This window comes from Mastigoproctus giganteus, chromosome 6 (genome assembly GCF_048544385.1).
Source record: "Mastigoproctus giganteus isolate SK-2022 chromosome 6, ASM4854438v1, whole genome shotgun sequence".
NCBI lineage: Eukaryota > Metazoa > Arthropoda > Arachnida > Uropygi > Thelyphonidae > Mastigoproctus > Mastigoproctus giganteus.
Genome location: NC_143580.1, coordinates 101,517,219 through 101,536,078, shown reverse-complemented (window position 1 = coordinate 101,536,078; position 18,860 = coordinate 101,517,219). Strand labels below are relative to the sequence as shown.

At 39.0% G+C, this 18,860-nt stretch overlaps 1 protein-coding gene across 1 annotated transcript in view; it reads right to left on the bottom strand.

Annotated features, from left to right (window-relative positions):
- LOC150084478 (uncharacterized) overlaps positions 1 to 18,860 on the bottom strand; it is an 804,913-nt gene that overhangs the window by 128,373 nt on the left and 657,680 nt on the right. The window contains exon 14 of the mRNA XM_090376257.1: positions 16,275 to 16,394. Coding sequence (XP_090232383.1) covers positions 16,275 to 16,394 — 120 coding nt within the window. The remainder of the gene's footprint in view (positions 1 to 16,274; positions 16,395 to 18,860) is intronic.

Here is an 18,860-nt window from a genome sequence, read left to right as displayed (position 1 = left end):
TCTCTGAAATCCCCACAATATCCGCCTTTGATGTTTTGAGCAATACCTCAAATTCATCAAATTTATTTACTAAACTCCTAGCATTGGTGTACATGCAAGTATACATGCACCTGTTCTTTTTCTTAGCTACCCTAACACAACCCATGTGTTTATTTGTACCCCAGTGATTCCCAGCAGTGTTTGAAATATCCTGCATCTTATTTTCCAGGCTGCGGCTCATTCCAATAGAAGCAGTGCAAGAATCACTTTCACCTCTGCCAGTGGCTACTGTTAATATATTAGTCCTTGTATTCGCCCAATCTAGCAGTTTTCCGACCCACCTAACACTGCCTCGATAGCATCAGTAAACATTCTTGCACCCTTTCTATTTAAGTGTATCCCATCCCTGTAGATATTCTCACCAGTGGCCTTTAGGCAATTTAGGTAATTATAAACTGCAAATTAAGGGTGAAAGGGATTACCATTTCACAATGTTAGTGGTGTCTGCAAAATATATGCAGTCATTTACCGAGAAGTCGTGCTGTGCTTTCCATAGCCAGTCAGAGGATTAGGAAGATTCTCGACACGAATTATAGCCTCGTAAACGCTATAATCGCCTTGTAAAGGTGGCTACGATGGTCTGAGACAGTATTTAAATTCTATACAGTGGGACCAACTGATGACCAACAGCAAACTCAAAATGGGAAGCATTCAAAGAACTTATCTTGGAAGCTACTAGGCTTTACATACCAACTAAGATATATTGTTCAAGGTTCAGGCCTAAATGGATGTCAGATGAACTAATGAGACATATGGCAGAGAACAAAAATGCATGGGATACATATAAATTAACATGTGACACAGAAGCCTATGATAGATATAAGTTTATCTGTAACCAAGTTACAAAGGAGGTTAGGCAGATTACGAGAAATCTTTGGCAAGGGATCCAAAGAAAAACAGCAAGGAGTTCTTTACTTATGTAAACTCTAGAAGGAAGGGGATGAATCAGATTGGTCCACTTGATATCGATGGTTCAACTGTTCATGATCCTGCTCAGTTAGCTAACAAACTAAATCAATATTTTGCATCTACATTCACACATGAGGAGTTATTCAGGAAGGGGAATGCCATAGATGAAGTAAACACTGGCAGTGAGCTAGATGATCTTGTAATAATTGAGAGTAAAGTGGAGGAGAAATTGTTGAAGATAAATACAAGAAAGGCACCTGGGGTGGATGGGATCTATCCAGTTATATTAAAGGAGGCAGCAAAGGAAGTAAGCAGTCTGTTAGCCATAATTATGAGAGCTTCCTTGGACTTCGGGGAGGTACCCACAGACTGGATTTGTTCAAATGTAACCCCAATTCTCAAAGGAGGATCAAAGGCTGACACAAATGTGTCAAATTCATCTGTTGTCTCTACCATTCTCCAAACTCCACCAATCACATGGAGCTCTTTGACTTCCTCTCTTTGCAACTTGACTTTCTCCAGTCCAACTTTCCTAACAGTGAGGTAATTTTCCTTGGTGATTTTAATGTTCACAACTGCAGCTGGCTTCTGTTTTCTAGTCACACCGAATCAGCAGGTTGAGACGCTGAGGCTTTTGCAATTACTAATGACCTAGCACAGATTGTTCATTTTCCTACAAGAATACCGGACAATTCTAATCATACAGCCAATACGCTTGATCTTTTTCTCACAAACAACCCTTCTAAGTACTCGGTCGAAGTGAGAGGTTCTTTAGGCTCTTCAGATCACAACTTGGTGATTGTGTCTTTTCCAATGAAACCTTTATCTTATAGCTATTCCCAACCTCGTGTTGTTTGGCATTACAAGAATGCAAAATGGGATGACCTGTGACATTTCTTTTCTTCTTTTCCTTGGTCGGATTACTGTTTCAAAAGTTCTGATGTCAACGTTTGTTCAGATCGTGTCAGTGAAATTATTCTTGCAGGAATGGAATCCTTTATCCCACACTCCACTTTAAAATCTCGTCCCTTATCTAAACCTTCGTTTTCCAATAAATGTGCTAAGGCTGTTCAAGAGAAGAATGTTGCATATCCCAATTGGCTTTTTTCTAATTCTTCAGTTTCATATTCTGCCTACACCAAAGCTCGCAACAATTGCAAAGCAGTTATTAATCAGTCCAAACTAGAGTTTGAACAGGCTAAGAGTAGAAAACTTGCTTCTTGCCCTAATGGTAGCCAAGCATTCTGGTCTCTTGCCAAAGCTATTGGCACAACTTTTGCCCATCTATGCTCCCACCTCTGTCCAAACCAGATGGTTCTGTTGTCACTTCAGCCAAGGATAAAGCTGACCTGCTAGCATCCCATTTTTCTTCCAGCTCAGGTATTAATGATCTTGGTAAAACACCTCCCACCATTCCCGACATGCTCCATTCAATGCCTCGTGTGGTCTTCCGTCAAAAGGATATCAGAAGGATTTTGATTAATCTTGATGCTAAGAAAGCTCCAGGTCCTGATGGTATTTCTCCACTTGTTCTCAAAACCTGTGCTCCTTAACTTACTCCTATTCTTTGCCGCCTTTTTTCACTTTCTTATTCCAAAGGTGTTTTTCCTTTTGCTTGGAAATTTGCTCATATCCAGCCAGTTACTAAAAACGGTGAGAAATCCCTCCCATCCAATTACTTCTACTCTTTCTAAAGTAATGGAGAAATCAATTAACCGCCAACTCTTAAACTACCTAGAAACCTTCCGTCTGGTCAACGATTGCCAGTATGGATTCCGTCAGTGTCGATCCACTGGTGATATTCAGGATTATGTTACCCATTTATGGACTAATTCAGTAGAAAGGTTCGGTGAAACACAAGTAGTTGCTCTTGACATCTCAAAGGCTTTTGATCGTGTTTGGCATAAAGGTCTTCTAAACAAGCTTCCATCTTATGGTTTGCCAACTGTTTTTAGTAATTGGTTATCCAGTTTTCTCTCTGATCGCTCACTGAGGGTGATGGTAGATGGCTCTCTGTCTTCTAACTTATCCACTAATGCCGGTGTCCCCCAAGGTTCAATTCTTTCCCCCACTCTATTCCTTTTGTATATCAATGACCTTCTTCCATTGACTGGAAATCCTATCCATAGTTATGCCGATGAAGCACATTGCATTCAACTTTATATTTTGAGAAACCTTGTCCTGCTCAATCAGCTTCAACTTCTCGAAAATCTGCTACCAATTCCTTAAATTCCAATCTTCAGGTAATTTTCCAGTTGTTTGTTGTTGTTGTTGTTGTTTGTTGTTTTGGTTTTTAGGAGCATTAGCAACTAAGACCATATTGCTCCGGGATATGCGGTGGTCATTCCCTGACCTTTCCGCATCCTCCATATTTGGTGGCGACGGGCTCGAACCCCAGTCTAATCAAGAAAGCGTGTGCTATGCACTGCTGCTCCTTCCCACCTGGCTACGGAGGCGCCTAATTCTCCAGTGGGGCAAAGACAACTTAGTTGATTTCAACCCTTCTATAACTCAGTCTTGTCTTATATCTCGCAAAAAGGATTCTTCTGCACCTATGCTTATCTTTATTGACACTCCGATTTCTAGGCAAAATGATATATCTCTTTTGGGGATTACCCTGACTTCTAATCTCTCTTGGCACAAGCACATTACAAATATTGCTTCCTCTGCATCTAAAAAACTTGGTTTTCTCTTTCGCTCTCGGCGTTACTTTTCTTCCAAACAACTGCTCACTCTGTATAAATCCAAATCCGCCCTGCTATGGAGTATTGTTCCCACATCTGGGGTGGTGCCCCGAAAACCTCTCGCAGGCTTCTTGATTCCATTCAGAAGAGGGCAGTTAGGTTAATTAATGATTCATCTCTAACAGAGTCTCTCCACTCGCTTTCTCATAGACGTACTGTTTCTGTTGCATGCCTCTTCTACAGATACTTCCATGGGCAGTGTTCTTCTGAACTGGCTTCTATAATTCCCGCTCTCTCTTTCAAAACAGTCCGAACACGTGCCGCCAACATCCATTTACTGTCCACTTCAAACCCACAGAACCAACTTTTCATCTTCCTCATTTATTCATTCAACTGCCGTTTTCTGGAACAACCTTCCTTCATACGTATTTCCTGAAAATTACAATCTACAGAAGTTCAAGCCCAATGTCAACAAATATCTTCTTTCGTCTTCTCAACCTCCAACCCAAGCACGGTACTAAGTACTATAGGTTCTAACACCTCTCGTGTTTGAGGTTCACATAAAAAAAAAAAAAAAAAAAAAAAAAAAAAAAAACAATTAATTATAGACCTGTTAGTTTAACTTCTGTTCCAGGAAAATTATTGGAAGCACTGGTTAAAGAAGCACTGCAGGATGATCTTGACAAGAATTCAGTTATAGCTCAGACACAGCATGGTTTTGTTAAGGGAAGGTCTTGACTGACTAATTTGACTGGATAGTATGATGTAGTCACAAAAGAATTGGATGCAGGGAATAACTTTGATATTACATATTTGGATCTTAGAAAGGCTTTTGATGGTGTTGCACATGGAAGACTGCTTCACAAATTGGAGCAGTGTGGCATTGGTGGCAAATTGTTGCTATGGATAAAGGGATGGTTGAGTGGCAGAAGACAGAGAGTGGTAATTAATGGACACTGCTCATCGTGGACTAATGTTATTAGTGGAGTCCCTCAGGGTTGAGTGTTGGGTCCATTGTTGTTTTCTGTATTTATAAATAATATTGATGATGATATATCAAGCTTAATGTCCATGTTTGCAGACGATACAAAGGTTGGCAGGGTTGTTAAGGACGCTACTGATGCTATGCTGCTGCAACAGGATCTGGAAAGGTTGAGGAGATGGGCTGAGAGGTGGCAAATGAAGTTTAACATTGACAAATGTGAAGTACTACACATGGGAAACAGCAACCCCAGAGCAACGTATCAACTCTGTGGTACTACACTGACAGTGGTAGAGAATGAAAGGGACTTGGGGGTGGTTGTGCAGGCAGATATGAAGTTCTCTGAGCAGTGCAGACGGGCTGCAAGAGTAGCTCATGGAGTATTGTCAATGATATACAGGAATTTTTCCAGCAGGGATAAGGAGGTGATTATTCCATTGTATAAGGCAATGGTCAGGCCACACCTAGAGTACTGTATACAGGTCTGGAGGCCTCATTTCAAGAAGGATGTAGAGCTGCTGGAACGAGTACAGAGAAGGGCAACAAGATTAGTGAATGGAACAAAGGGGTGCTCTTACGAAGAAAGGCTTAAGTTTTGCAAATTAGTGTCTGGAGACTAGGCACCAGCGAGGTGATCTGATAGAGGTGTACAAAGCGTTGAATGGTTTGAGCATGCTCAATGCTGATGGGATACTGCCTCTTGCTCAGAATAATTACCTGAGAGGGCATAAATTGAAATTGAGGAAAGACAGATGTAGAATAGATGTGTGGAAATTTGCCTTTAGCCAGCGGGTGGTTGGTTGGTGGAACAGACTTCCATCCCTTGTTGTGGAAATTGATAACCTAAATAAATTTAAGGCTCAGCTGGACAGGTATTTCGAACGAACGGAGGAAAAAAAAATTTTTTTTTTTTTTTTTTTGGCTGATGCTGTATAAGCTTGCTTTCTTGCATCATATGCCTCTACTAATGCTAATGCTAAAAATTTGAATCTACACATGCCCCCTTGTTCGCATTAGTCGAGAAAGAGAAAATTGTTCAAGGTTGACCAGAATTTTTAATTTTACGAAAATACTGTATACACATACTGGTATTGCCAAACTTATCAAGGCAAAGGTAAAGAAAGAGTACAAAAACTTTGGAAACTTTGTTGCTATGTGTTCAGTAATTGAAGAACATGTGCATTTAGTTTGCAGCCTTCCGATACTCACAACCGCTAATACAAACAAATATGCAAATTACAAAACACAGGACACACGCCTATTAGGCAAAGAAAGAGACAAAAAAAAAACAAAAAAAAAAAAAAAAAACAAATGGCAATTTTCCAGCAACGTTCTTAGTAAAGAAAGACAGTGTATGCTTGGTCAGCAGCATTCCAATAATCAACACAGTAAAATGGAAAAGAAGAACGCTCAATCATCAACAAACATAAAAAAAAAAAAACAATGAAGAGCAATTGATCACTTTCTTGTACTAGCAATTTACTTGCAATTAGTAAATTCTGCAAATTGCATTGTCTGAAGACTAGGTACCTGCAAGGTGATCTGATTAAGGTGTTTAAGGCTTTAAATGGATTGAGCAAGCTTAATGCTGATGGGATTGGCATTAGCATTAGGAGAGGCACACGGCGCAAGAAAGCAAGCTTATGCAGCATCAGCCAAAAAACAAAATCTGTCCAAATGTCTGTCCAGCTCAGCCTTAAATTTATTTAGGCTATCAACTTCCACAACAAGAGATTGAAGTCTGTTCCACCAATCAACTACCTGCTGGCTAAAGTCAAATTTCCACACATCTGTTCTACAGCTGTCTTTCCTCAATTTCAATCTATGCCCCCTCAGGTTCTTAATCTGAGCAAGAGGAAGGATCCCATCAGGCACTCAGCATGCTCAACCCATTCAAGGACTTATACACCTCAATCAGATCACCTCACAGGTGCCTAGTCTCCAGCAGAACTTAAGCCTTTCTTGGTAAGAGCACCCCTTTGTTCCCCCCACCAATCTTGATGTCCTTCTTTTTACTCGTTCTAGCAACTCTACATCCTTCCTAATATGAGGTCACCCGACCTGTATGCAGTACTCAAGGTGTGGCCTGACCATTGCCTTGTACAATGGGATGAGTGTAGTACCACACAGTTGGTACATTTCTCTTAGGTTATTGCTAGCCATATGCAGTACTTTGCATTTGTCAATGTTAAACTTCAGTTTCTACTTCTCAGCTAATTTGCCCAACTTATCTAGCCCTGAACCTTGGGGAATTCCACTAATAATATTAGTCCACGAAGAACAGTGTCCATAGATTATCACTCTCTGTTGTCTCCCACTCAACCATCCTTTTATCCATTATAACTACGTACCCTCAATGCCACACTGCTCCAATTTGTACAGCAGTCTTCCATGTGCAACAGTATCACTTTCCTGAAATCCAAGTATATGATATCAAAATTATTTTTTGCTATGTGACCTTTGTGACCACATTATTGTATCCAATAAAATTGGTCAGACAAGACATCCCTTTAACAAAACCATGATGTGTCTTAACTATTACTGCAGCCTTGTCGAGATGATCCTCCAATGCTTCTTTAACCAGTGGCTCCATTATTTTCCTGAAACACAAGTTAAACTAACAGGTCTATAGTTACTTTTGTCACCGTTTGAAACCCCTTTGTGAACTGGTGATACATCTGCAAACCACCAGCCCATGGGGACCTCCCCTGAGTCCAAGGAAGCTCTCATAATTAGGACTAAGGGTTTGATTACTTCCTTTGCTGCCTCCTGTAATATAACTAGATAGATCCTGTCCACCCCAGGTGCCTTCCTTCAACAATTTCTCCTCAACTTTGTGCTCAGTTATTACAAAATCACTTACCTCCCTGTTAGAGTTTGCTAAACTTCTGGAATTCCCCTCCTCGAATAACTCCTCATAAGTGAATGTAGATGTAAAGTGCTCATTCAATTAACAGGTACCTGAGCATGATCATCAATAGTCAACAAATCTATGTTAAGTGGTTCAATTTGATTCATCCCTTTCCTTCTAGAGTTCATATAAGAAAAGAACTCTTTTCTGTTTTTTTTTGTATCCTTGCCAACAATTTCTCATAATCTGCCTTCAACTTCCTAACCTCCTTTGTGACTTGAACCCTGAACAGTATTTCTTAGTTGGTATGAAAAGCCTAATAGCCTCCAAGATTAAGTCCCCGAAGGCTTCCCATTTAGAATTCACCATCAGTTGATCCCACTCTATAGAATTTAAAAACTGTCTGAGACCCCTGCAATTATCTTTACGAAAGCAAAAGCCCTTCCCTTTACCTTTGATGGTAGTTACATCTTGAAGTAAATCCCACATCAGTACACTGTGATCACTGGCACCCAGCGGTTCTTTTGTCTGCAAATTCTTAATGCACCAACCCACACATTCCAGTCAATATCTGGAAAGTTAAAATCCCCATTATAAGACATTCTGATTTACTGGTCCACTCTATTTCTTTGCACAACTGCTCATTATACTCATCAGATTCATTAATCTTATAACACACGCCTACTGTAATTTTCCCTTTCGCAGTGCTTAGGTCACACCAAACTGACTCAACATAGCATTGTCCACCAATGTCAATTTGATGCACTTCCTTAGATTTTATGTATTTCTTAACTAACTGCATAACTCCTCCTCCCTTCATGTCCTGTCTATCCTTTATGTACATTGTACTCCCCAAATTCCAATTCTTCACTGCTTATATCTGTGTTATACAGCATCAACAAATAAAAGAGAAAAAAAAAACATCCAAACAGTGTTTGTCTAGTTCTTCCTTGAATTTATTCAAGCTATCCAGTTGCACAACATCACACGGAAGTTTATTCCAGCCATCAACCCCCCATTGACTAAAGGTAAACTGCTGCACATGTATTCAGTAACCATCCTTTCTGTATAGGCCTGCTTTCTTGCATCGTTTGCCAAGGCTAATGATATTTTAGGGCACAAAAAGTGATACAGTTGTGCACGTTGTAACTAATGACATTAAGAGTAAGAGATCTGCAGATTTACTCAACAAGTACAGGTCAATGTTGTAAACAAGTCACAAGTTAGTTGAAGCCTTGTCAATCAATTCATCCCTGAAGAGATTGTGCAAGACTCATGGAGTACAATTTTTTTCAGCGTGGTCTGTGCTTGTTGACAGGAGAGGCTACTTCTACAGGAATGGGGTACACTTAAATAGAAAGGGTGCAAGAATATTTGCTGATGCTATCGAGGCAGTGTTAGGTGGGTCAGAAAACTGCTAGCTTGGGGGAGGAATACACAGGAATACTAAACGATTAACAGTGCCTGCAGACAGGCAAAAGTGATTCTTGCACTGCTCCTATACGAATGAGCAGCAGCCTGGAAAGCAATGTGCTGGAGATTTCCAGGACCGCTGGGAGTCATAGTGGAACAAGTAAATACATGGACTGTGTTAGGATAAGTAAGAGTAGAAACAGGCACATGTATACTTGCATGTACACCAATGCTAGGAGTATAGTTAATAAATTTGATGAGTTTGAAGTGCTGGTCAAGACATCAGAGGCAGACATTGTTGGGATATCAGAGACGTGGGCTTTCCTGTATCATTTTCCCCGACTAATGCTAATTCTTAGTACAAGCATTTTAAATTCAGAAATCACAAACCTACTCATTCTTAGAAAATCCAAATCCATTCTGTTAACTGCAAAATATTTTGAAAGTTCTTTAACCTATCTAAATGTAACGTTTTACATAGTTTTACAATGTTATATTTCCTCTCCCCTTCCCATAGCATTTATGGTCAGATAATGAGGTTTGGTAAACATTCTAAAACCCACTAACAATTTAGTGTAGAAATTGTGTTTGTATTCTTATGAGTTTAATGATAATAATAATAATAATAAAAAAAAAAAAAAAAACCTTGTTAATAATTTCACGTGGTATAACAGTTTCACTTATTATATAGAGTGTACGATTTGCAATATTTCATTTTGAAAATGATTTAAACATTATGTTTGAAATGATTTTTTCATTTAGGAATGGATGCTATTGCCAGTATAACCAGATGCTGAATAGGAATGTTTGCTTGGCCATTTGAAGGCACACTAAGTGAAGAAAATCTCTGACAGCAAATATGGTTTGTTTTTCATTAATTTATACATTAATGTATATTATACAATATAAACCCCAGAGCAACGTATCAACTCTGTGGTACTACACTGACAGTGGTAGAGAATGAAAGGGACTTGGGGGTGGTTGTGCAGGCAGATATGAAGTTCTCTGAGCAGTGCAGACGGGCTGCAAGAGTAGCTCATGGAGTATTGTCAATTATATACAGGAATTTTTCCAGCAGGGATAAGGAGGTGATTATTCCCTTGTATAAGGCAATGGTCAGGCCACACCTAGAGTACTGTATACAGGTCTGGAGGCCTCATTTCAAGAAGGATGTCGAGCTGCTGGAACGAGTACAGAGAAGGGCAACAAGATTAGTGAATGGAACAAAGGGATGCTCTTACGAAGAAAGGCTTAAGTTTTGCAAATTACAGTGTCTGGAGACTAGGCACCAGCGAGGTAATCTGATAGAGGTGTATAAAGCCTTGAATGGTTTGAGCATGCCCAATGCTGATGGGATTCTTCCTCTAGCTCAGAATAATCACCTGAGAGGGCATAAATTCAAATTGAGGAAAGACAGATGTAGGATAGACGTGCGGTAATTTGCCTTTAGCCAGCGGGTGGTTGGTTGGTGGAACAGACTTCCATCCCTTGTAGTGGAGGTTGATAGCCTAAATAAGTTTAAGGCTCAGCTGGACAGGTATTTTGAATGAACAGAGGGGTGAAGTGGAAGTGGGTTTTTTTTTTTTTTTTTGGCTGATGCTGCATAAGCTTGCTTTCTTGCATCAAATGCCTCTACTAATGCTAATGCTAACATGCGTAGAATTCATAATATATATGCAAAAATTCATAATAGTTAGGATACTTGTGTGTCCACACACTTCACGCAAGAATCATGGAGTGAATGGAACAATTAGTGAAAATCTGTGACTTGTATACTGTTAAAAAGCTAGTAAAAATTCACAAACAATGAGGGCCTTGTTGCTTGATGTGCTATCATGCAAGTGAAACTAACTGCTGTCTTCTCCATACTGAGGACACAGATGATGGATTCTCTGCAACAAATGTTTCAAAACACCCAAATAGTAGGCAGAAACGTTGGCAATTAGGCACAAACTCTTTGTGCACAATTGACTTGCTATCAGAGAACGTTATGAGCATGATTTTGATTTTTGTCCTTTCTTGACAACCTTTTTTGGCTTTGGGAGAGTTTACCAACTTCCACTACACACTTTGCAGCAGGGTCATAATAAAAATACCATGTCACTCCACCCATAACAATCAAATTCAGGAAGTTAGGTTTACCACAAAGCATCAAATATACCAGCAAAATCTATGGATATGGCTAGCATATATTTCTGTTCAGTATTATTTGCAAAAAAGTAGTCATGGTCGATTCAATCAAAAGCCTTTTCTAGGTCGATTGCTACTAACGCTAAATTGTAACTCTTTCGTTTCCGATATTCTAATACAGTCAGTCCTCGTATAACACATGTTTACACTACACAAATTCGATCATACACAATTTATAAATAGGGGAACGATATCGTATATAACATGAACCAAATTCACTTACGCATGATTCGCCTTTGTGTTTACAAGAAATGGCAGTCGGACCGGAATCACCCCAACTGAACGCAACGCGATAGGAATGAAGAGAAGATTCTGAAAATGTATTTATGTTTTTTTATATCAGTGAAGGGGAAACACATTTCACCATAATAATGTAAAATTCCAGCTATCGGTATTATCGCAAATGCAATTAGATCGAGTTTACTACCAGTTTATGACAGATTCCACTAGCAGGAACACAACTGGAAATTGTTTTATTGTTTTATGGTAGCAACCCCCAGGAATGTGCTTTAGTAAAATGTGAGCTAGTGAGGCTGTCTCTGCCTTTACGGTGTTGTTTATTCAGCTGCTACATGCACACAGCTTTGTTTATGTGTATCAAGCATGCCTCCTCATTTTGTAATTGTGCTTTATTCCCTAAAAATGAGTAAAATACTTAAAAGGTGTAAAAAGGAAGCATCCTGGTGAAGACACTACAGATTCAGGGAGAAAAAGAAAAGCAATATTGATAAACAGAGGCGGAATGGGTCAAAAATTCTTACCCGGGGAAAATTTGTAGTGGCCTCATACTAGTTTATGGCCAAAATCACACCGGCCTCCAACCCACCATGGTTTCCCTGGTAAGGCTTATGACCAGTCCGCCTCTGTCGATAGAGAAAAAATATGAAATTGTGAAATGCTTTAAGCGAAATGAAAGACCGTGTGATATTGCACGTGCTACAGGCTTAAATGAGGCAACGCCAAGAATTACAAAGAATGCAGAGAAAATAAAAACAACTTTTATAGCGGGAACAACTCAAAGTGTAATTAAAATCCATTAGATTTAAGACACAAAGAATTGGAAGAGATGGAACAGCTGTTATCTGTTTGGATAGAAAATCAAATAAAAAACAAGTTTGCTTACGACAGAAGCAAAAGCATTAGCAATATTTTATTACGTAATAGTCGTAATAAAATACACAAGTATTTTATTACGATAATTATTGTGTTTGGTAATGTTTTGATTAAAAATGTGTGTTCAATCTTGGGTGGCCTGTTTACATTGCACAATTTTGCATTGCACGATGGTTTCTAGGAACACAACTATCGTGCTATACGAGGACTGACTGTATATCTTTTAATAGCCAAAGGTTATATTCTATCTGCATCCCCGGCATACAGTAGCATTGTGTGCTTCTAACTACCTGGGTCACGTCGCATTTTAACTTAGCTGCAAAATCTTTACTGCAAATATTTTGTAGTCACAATTAGCCAACATTATAGGTCTCCAGTTACCAATTTTCGTTAAATCCCGTCCATGCTTCAGAATAAAAGTAGTACAAACATTTAAAAAAACCTTTGGGTACATCTCCTTCCTGAACAAAATTGTTAAAGATGGCCAGAAGAATAGGTGCCAAAAAGACCCAAATTTTCTTATAAAATTCAACCCCGAAACCATCCGGTCCAGGCACGCATCGTAATTTACATGATTTAGCTCCACAGTTAGATCCCCCAAAATTATTTCCCTGTCCAGTAATGCTTTTTGCTCAGGTGTGAATTGTCCAATCGTCCAAATGGAGTCGTCTCTTTCTTTTTTCTGCAAAGCAAGCTCTTTTTCATAGTAATTTACAAAACAATTCATGATAGTAAGCGTTGTTGAATGTGTGTTGTCATCGTCTTTAATTTCCTGAACCATTTTGGCTAAATTATTTAGCCTTAGTCTTCTTTGGTATAACGCAGCTGAAGGACTATCAGCCTCCCTAAATTTCAGATGTATTTTTTGCGCCTTTTCTTTCTCTTCTTCCAATATTATACCGTCAATAACCGCTTGTACTCCTGCTGTTGCCCTTTTATCCCCGCACCGTTGGTAAATTCTTTTTTCTTGTAAGAGATCTTTCACTCTATTTCTGCGTTGTTCATTTCTTTCCTTAATTTTTGAGTAATAAAATGATTTAGCACTTTCTTTAATTTCTGCCCACATTTCCCACTCATTTCCATCTTGCTCTACTATCTTTTTAATAACCGTTGTAAAGTTACAGTCCTCTCTCTCTCCAGAACTGCTGGGTTGAGCTTCCAATAGCCTTTTCCCAGACTAACTGGAACTAACTTTCCCAGACTTAAAGGAGGCAGCAAAGGAAGTAAGCAAACCCTTAGCCATAATTATGAGAGCATACTTGGACTTGTAGGAAGTCCCCACAGACTAGATATGTGCAAATATATCACAATTCACAAAGGGGATTCAAAAGGCGACACAAGTAACTATAGACCTGTTAGATCATTGCAGGATCATCTAGACAAGACTACAGTAATAGTTAAAACACAGCATGGGTTTGTTAAAGGGAGGTCTTTCTGACAAATTTGATTGGATACTATGATGTGGTCACAAAGGAACTGAACTTAAAAAATAATTTTGATATCATATACTTGGATTTCAGGAAAGATTTTGATACTGTTGCACATGGAAGACTGCTGTACAAATTGGAGCAGTATGGCATTAAGGGCAAGTTGCTACAATGGAAAAAGGATGGTTGAGTGGGAGAAGACAGAGAGTGGTAATCAATGGATACTGCTCTACGTGGACTAATGTTATTAGTGGTGTCCCTCAGAGCTTGCTGTTTGGCCCATTGTTGTTTTGTATATTTATTAATGATATTGATGAAGGTATATTAGGCTTAATATCCAAGTTTGCAGATGATACAAAGGTTGGCAGGGTAGTTAATGACAGTAATGCTAGTACGCTACTGCAACAGGATCTGGAAAAGTTGAGCAGATGGGCTGAGAAATGGCAACTGAAGTTTAACATTGACAAATGTAAAATACTGCCTATGGTAGCAGTAACCCCAGAGAAATGTACCAATTGGGTGGTGTTACACTCAGTGTTGTGGAGAATGAAAGAGACCTGGGGGTAATTGTGCAGTCAGATATGAAGTTTTCTGAGCAGTGCAGACGCTGCCGGATTAGGTCAATGATATATAAGAATTTTGCAAGCAGGGATAAGGAGGTGATAATCCCGTTGTATAAGGTAATGGTCAGGCCACACCTTGACTACTACATACAGGTCTGGAAGCCTCATCTTATGAAGGATGTAGATTTGCTAGATCGAGTACAGAGAAGGGTAACAAGACTGGTGAAGGGAACAAAGGGGTGCTCTTATGAAGAAAGGCTTAAGTTCTGCAAATTGTAGCTTCTGGAAATTAGGCACCTGCGAGGTGATCTGATTGAGGTTTAAGGCTTTGAAAGAAGGATTGAGAAGGCTCAATGCTGATGGGATTCTTCCCCTTGCTCAGATTACAAACTTGATGGGGCATAGATTCAAACTGAGGAAAGACAGTTGTAGAACAGATATGCAGAAATTTGCCTTTAGCCTGTGGGTAGTTGATGTTACAAACTTCCATCTGTTGTTGTGGAAGTTGATAGTTTAAATAAATTCAAGGCAAAACTAGACAAACATTTCAAATGAATGGGTCAGTAAAATGGGAAGGGTTTTTTTTTTTGGCTGATGCTGTATAAGCTTGCTTTCTTGCATCATGTGCCTCTACTAATGCTAATGATAACGTTTGTAAATAAAACTCCCTTCCACATTACTGTCATGTCATCTGAAACTTGTCGACCTCCCACAAATTTCACATTACGTATCATTATTATCTTATCCTTCAACTGACTCGTTGCATAAGTGCGACCTAGTTCCTATATTATTGGCTATTTTGGTGGCCGCTCGTTTCTCCAGATTTTTTTCCCTCCAGACGTCTACCAAGTCCCATTTAGTACAAACCTCGATTAATTCACAAATTCTCCCTGATGGGGTCAGGAATGCAGTTCCAGTCCCCTGCCATTACAACCCACTGCACATCCCTCATATAGTTGCCCAGTCCCCGAAACAGAGTTTTCCTTTCTAAAGTAGAATTTGGACTATAGACACAGATCAGTCTAATTGTGCATCCCCCATAACTCCAATCCACTGCCACAACCCGACCTTCAGTATCCCTACCCGCCAATCATATAGTCCCTAAAATTGGAGGAAGCACTACTATTCCCACCACTGAGGATCGATTTGTCCCAAAGCCCCAAAATCCTAACAATCGGTATGTGTTTTGAAACTACTGGATGTTTGCTAAACTTGTGAAGTGGGTTTCTTGTAGAAAACAAATATTCACCCCCATGTTCATCATAATTTTCTATATCATCCTTTGTTTGTTAACCGCTCTCAGACCCTGTACATTTAACGACATAAATGTTATTCCGGATATTATTATTGTTTCGAAACTACTGGGCTTTATCATCAGCAGGTACCCGGTAATGCAACATGCCATCACAGTTGCGAAGTTATATCCACAATACGAGAGATGCCAAAGGGTGTTGGTAAAAATGTAATTTGAAAATGAAATGCTCAAGGCATAATTGCCTTGATTAAATACCAAAACCCATAATTCTTATGGATTTTGGTATTTAACTATATAATATTGGTGTAAATACACCATAGTTAACCGATAAATTCGAACTACATAAGTAGTATAAAAGGCATCATTTTAATTGTATCTCATATTGTGGTACCTGCCCACCCACGGATGATGAAGCACAGTAGCTTCAAAACGATCGTCTGGGTGGTGGTAACCTCTGAAAATAAATAACAGTAGTCTTCTCTACTAGAAAAGCATTATTTATTTGAAGTAGTGCAATAACGTTATCTCGTTGTGAAGGCAACTACAATATGTGATAAAATTAAAATGATGCCTTCTATACTACTTATGTAGTTCAAATTTATGGGTTAACTATGGTATTTACACCAATATTATATAGTTAAATACCAAAACCCATAAGAATTATGCCTTGTGCAGAGGTGATAGAGGAAGTGTGTGTGTGTGTGTGTGTGTTTTGCGTTTTTTGCCATGCTAATATTCTACAGTATAAAATAACTACACAATAATTTGTCTTTAGCATTAGGCATTTATTAAAGTTAGTTATGGCACTAAATTAGTTTCAGTTATTTAATGGAATAATGTTACATTACCTTTTTAGATGGAGGTCTTTGTTTTTTAGATGTCTAAAATTTTTACCACATATTTCACATGTATGTTTAGGATCCTGATGAATAAGCATGTGCTTAGTAATATCAGATTTCTCACAGCCTCTAAATAATAAAAAAAAAAACAAACAGCCATATAACAATAATAAAATTCTGTAATAATAAAAAGGGGGAGGAATAATAATCCTGTTAAACAATATATCAATAGGGTTGCATAATCCAATGCAATGACAAACCAGAAAGTTTAAAATTTCCTAATTTTACAGTGCTATTTGCAAACAATCAGGATCAGTGGCACACTGAAAACATTTGTCTGGCATGTGTGTGTGTGTGTGGGGGGGGAACTTGAATGTCCACACTGATAATTTCACAATGTGCAAACATTTATATAATATATAAATATGTTCTTGAGTGAGTATTTTAGCAGCATGCATATATTACACTTAATAATGCTATTATTATATTAAGAGTGATTATTATATCAATGATATTAAGAGTAGGAGACCGGCAGAATTACTTAACAAGTACAGGTCACTGTTGAAAAAGAGCCGTGAATTAGGGTTGAATTTGAAAGTGTCTGCAATTCTGCCCACACACGATAGGAGGGAGTATATGATGAGAGCTTGTTGATCAATTCGGCCCTGGAAAGATTGTGCAAGGCTCAAGGGGTAGAATTTTTTTCAGCCTGCGTTGTGCTTGTTAACAGGAGAGACTGCTTCTGCAGAGATGGGATACACTTTAGAAAGGGTGTAAGAATATTTGCTGATGCCATCGAGGCAGTGTTAGGTGGGTCGGAAAACTACTAGGTTGGGGGAATACAAGGACTAACAGATTAACAGTAGCCACTGGCAGGGGTGAAAGTGATTCTTGCACTGTTTCTATTGGAATGAGCAGAAGATTGGAAAACAAGATGCAGGAAGTTTCAGAGACTGCTGGGAGTCATTGCGGTACAAGTAAACACATGGGTTAAGTTAGGGTAGCTAAGAATAGGAACAGGTGCATGTATACTTGCGTGTACACCAATGCTAGAAGTTTGGTAAATAATTTAAATGAATTTGAGGTATTGCTCAAAGCATCAAAGGCAGATATTGTTGGGATATAAGAGACAAGGTGTCACACAGATATAAGGATTGCAGAACTGGAATTTGGGGAGTGCAACGTCTACAGAAATGATACACAGGATAGGAAGGGAGGAGGGGTTATGCTATTAGTTAAGAAACACATAAAATCCAAGGAAGTGAAGCCAGTCAACATCGCTGGACAGTGCAGTGTCGAGTCAGTTTGGTGTGACATAAGCATTGGGAGATCAAAATTGAGAGTAGCAGTGTGCTATAGGCCTAAGGACTCTGATGAAGTATAATAAGAAAATGTACAGGGAAATAGAGTGGGCCAGTAAATCAGAGAGTCTTATAATGGGGGATTTTAATTTCCCAGATAATGAGTGGAATTTGTGGGTTGGTTACTATCACACTAGCAAGGCTTTTGTGGATTTATTGAATGATTGTTTTCTACATCAGCATGTTCGGGAGGCAACTAGAGGGAGTAATATACTTGATTTGATTATCAGTAGTGATTCTTCATGCATTAAGAATCTGCAGATAAAGGAACCACTAGCTGGCAGTGATCACAGTGTGCTGAAGTGGGAGTTACTGAAAGAGGTAACTACCATTAGGGGTAAGGGGAAGGGGTATTGCTTTCGTAAAGGCGACTACGATGGACTGAGACAGTATTTAAATTCTATACCGTGGGATCAACTGATGATGTTACCAACCGCAAATTCAAAATGGGAAGCATTCAAAGAACTTACCTTGGAAGCTACTAGGCTTTACATACCAACTAAGAAATATTGTTCAAGGTTTAGGCCTAAATGTATGTCAGATGAACTAATGAGGCATATGGCAGAGAAGAAAAATGCATGGGATACATACAAATTAACACATGACACAGAAGCCTATGATAGATACAAGTTGATCTGTAACCAAGTTACAAAGGAGGTTAGGCAGGCGAAGGCAGATTACGAGAAATCCTTGGCAAGGGATGCAAAGAAAAACAGCAAAGAGTTCTTTACTTATGTAAACTTTAGAAGGAAGGGGATGAATCAGATTGGTCCACTTGATATCGATGGTTCAACTGTTGTTGATCCTGTTCAGGTAGCTAACAAACGAAATGAATATTTTGAATCAAAATTCACACATGAGGAGTTATTCAGTGAGGGGAATGCCAGAGGTGTATTCAACTCTGGCAGTAAGCTAGATAATCTTGTAATAACTGAGAGTAAAGTGGAGGAGAAATTGTTGAAGATAAACACAAGAAAGGCACCTGGGTTCATGGGATCTATCCAGTTATATTAAAGGAGGCAGCAAAGGAAGTAAGCAAATCCGTAGTCAAAATTATGAGAGCGTCCTTGAACTCAGGGGAGGTACCCATAGACTGAAGATGTGCAAATGTGACCCCAATTCACAAAGGAGGATCAAAGGCTGACACAAGTAATTATAGACCTGTGAGTTTAACTTCTGTTCTAGGAAAATTAATGGAGGCACTGGTTAAAGAAGCATTTCAGGATTATCTAGA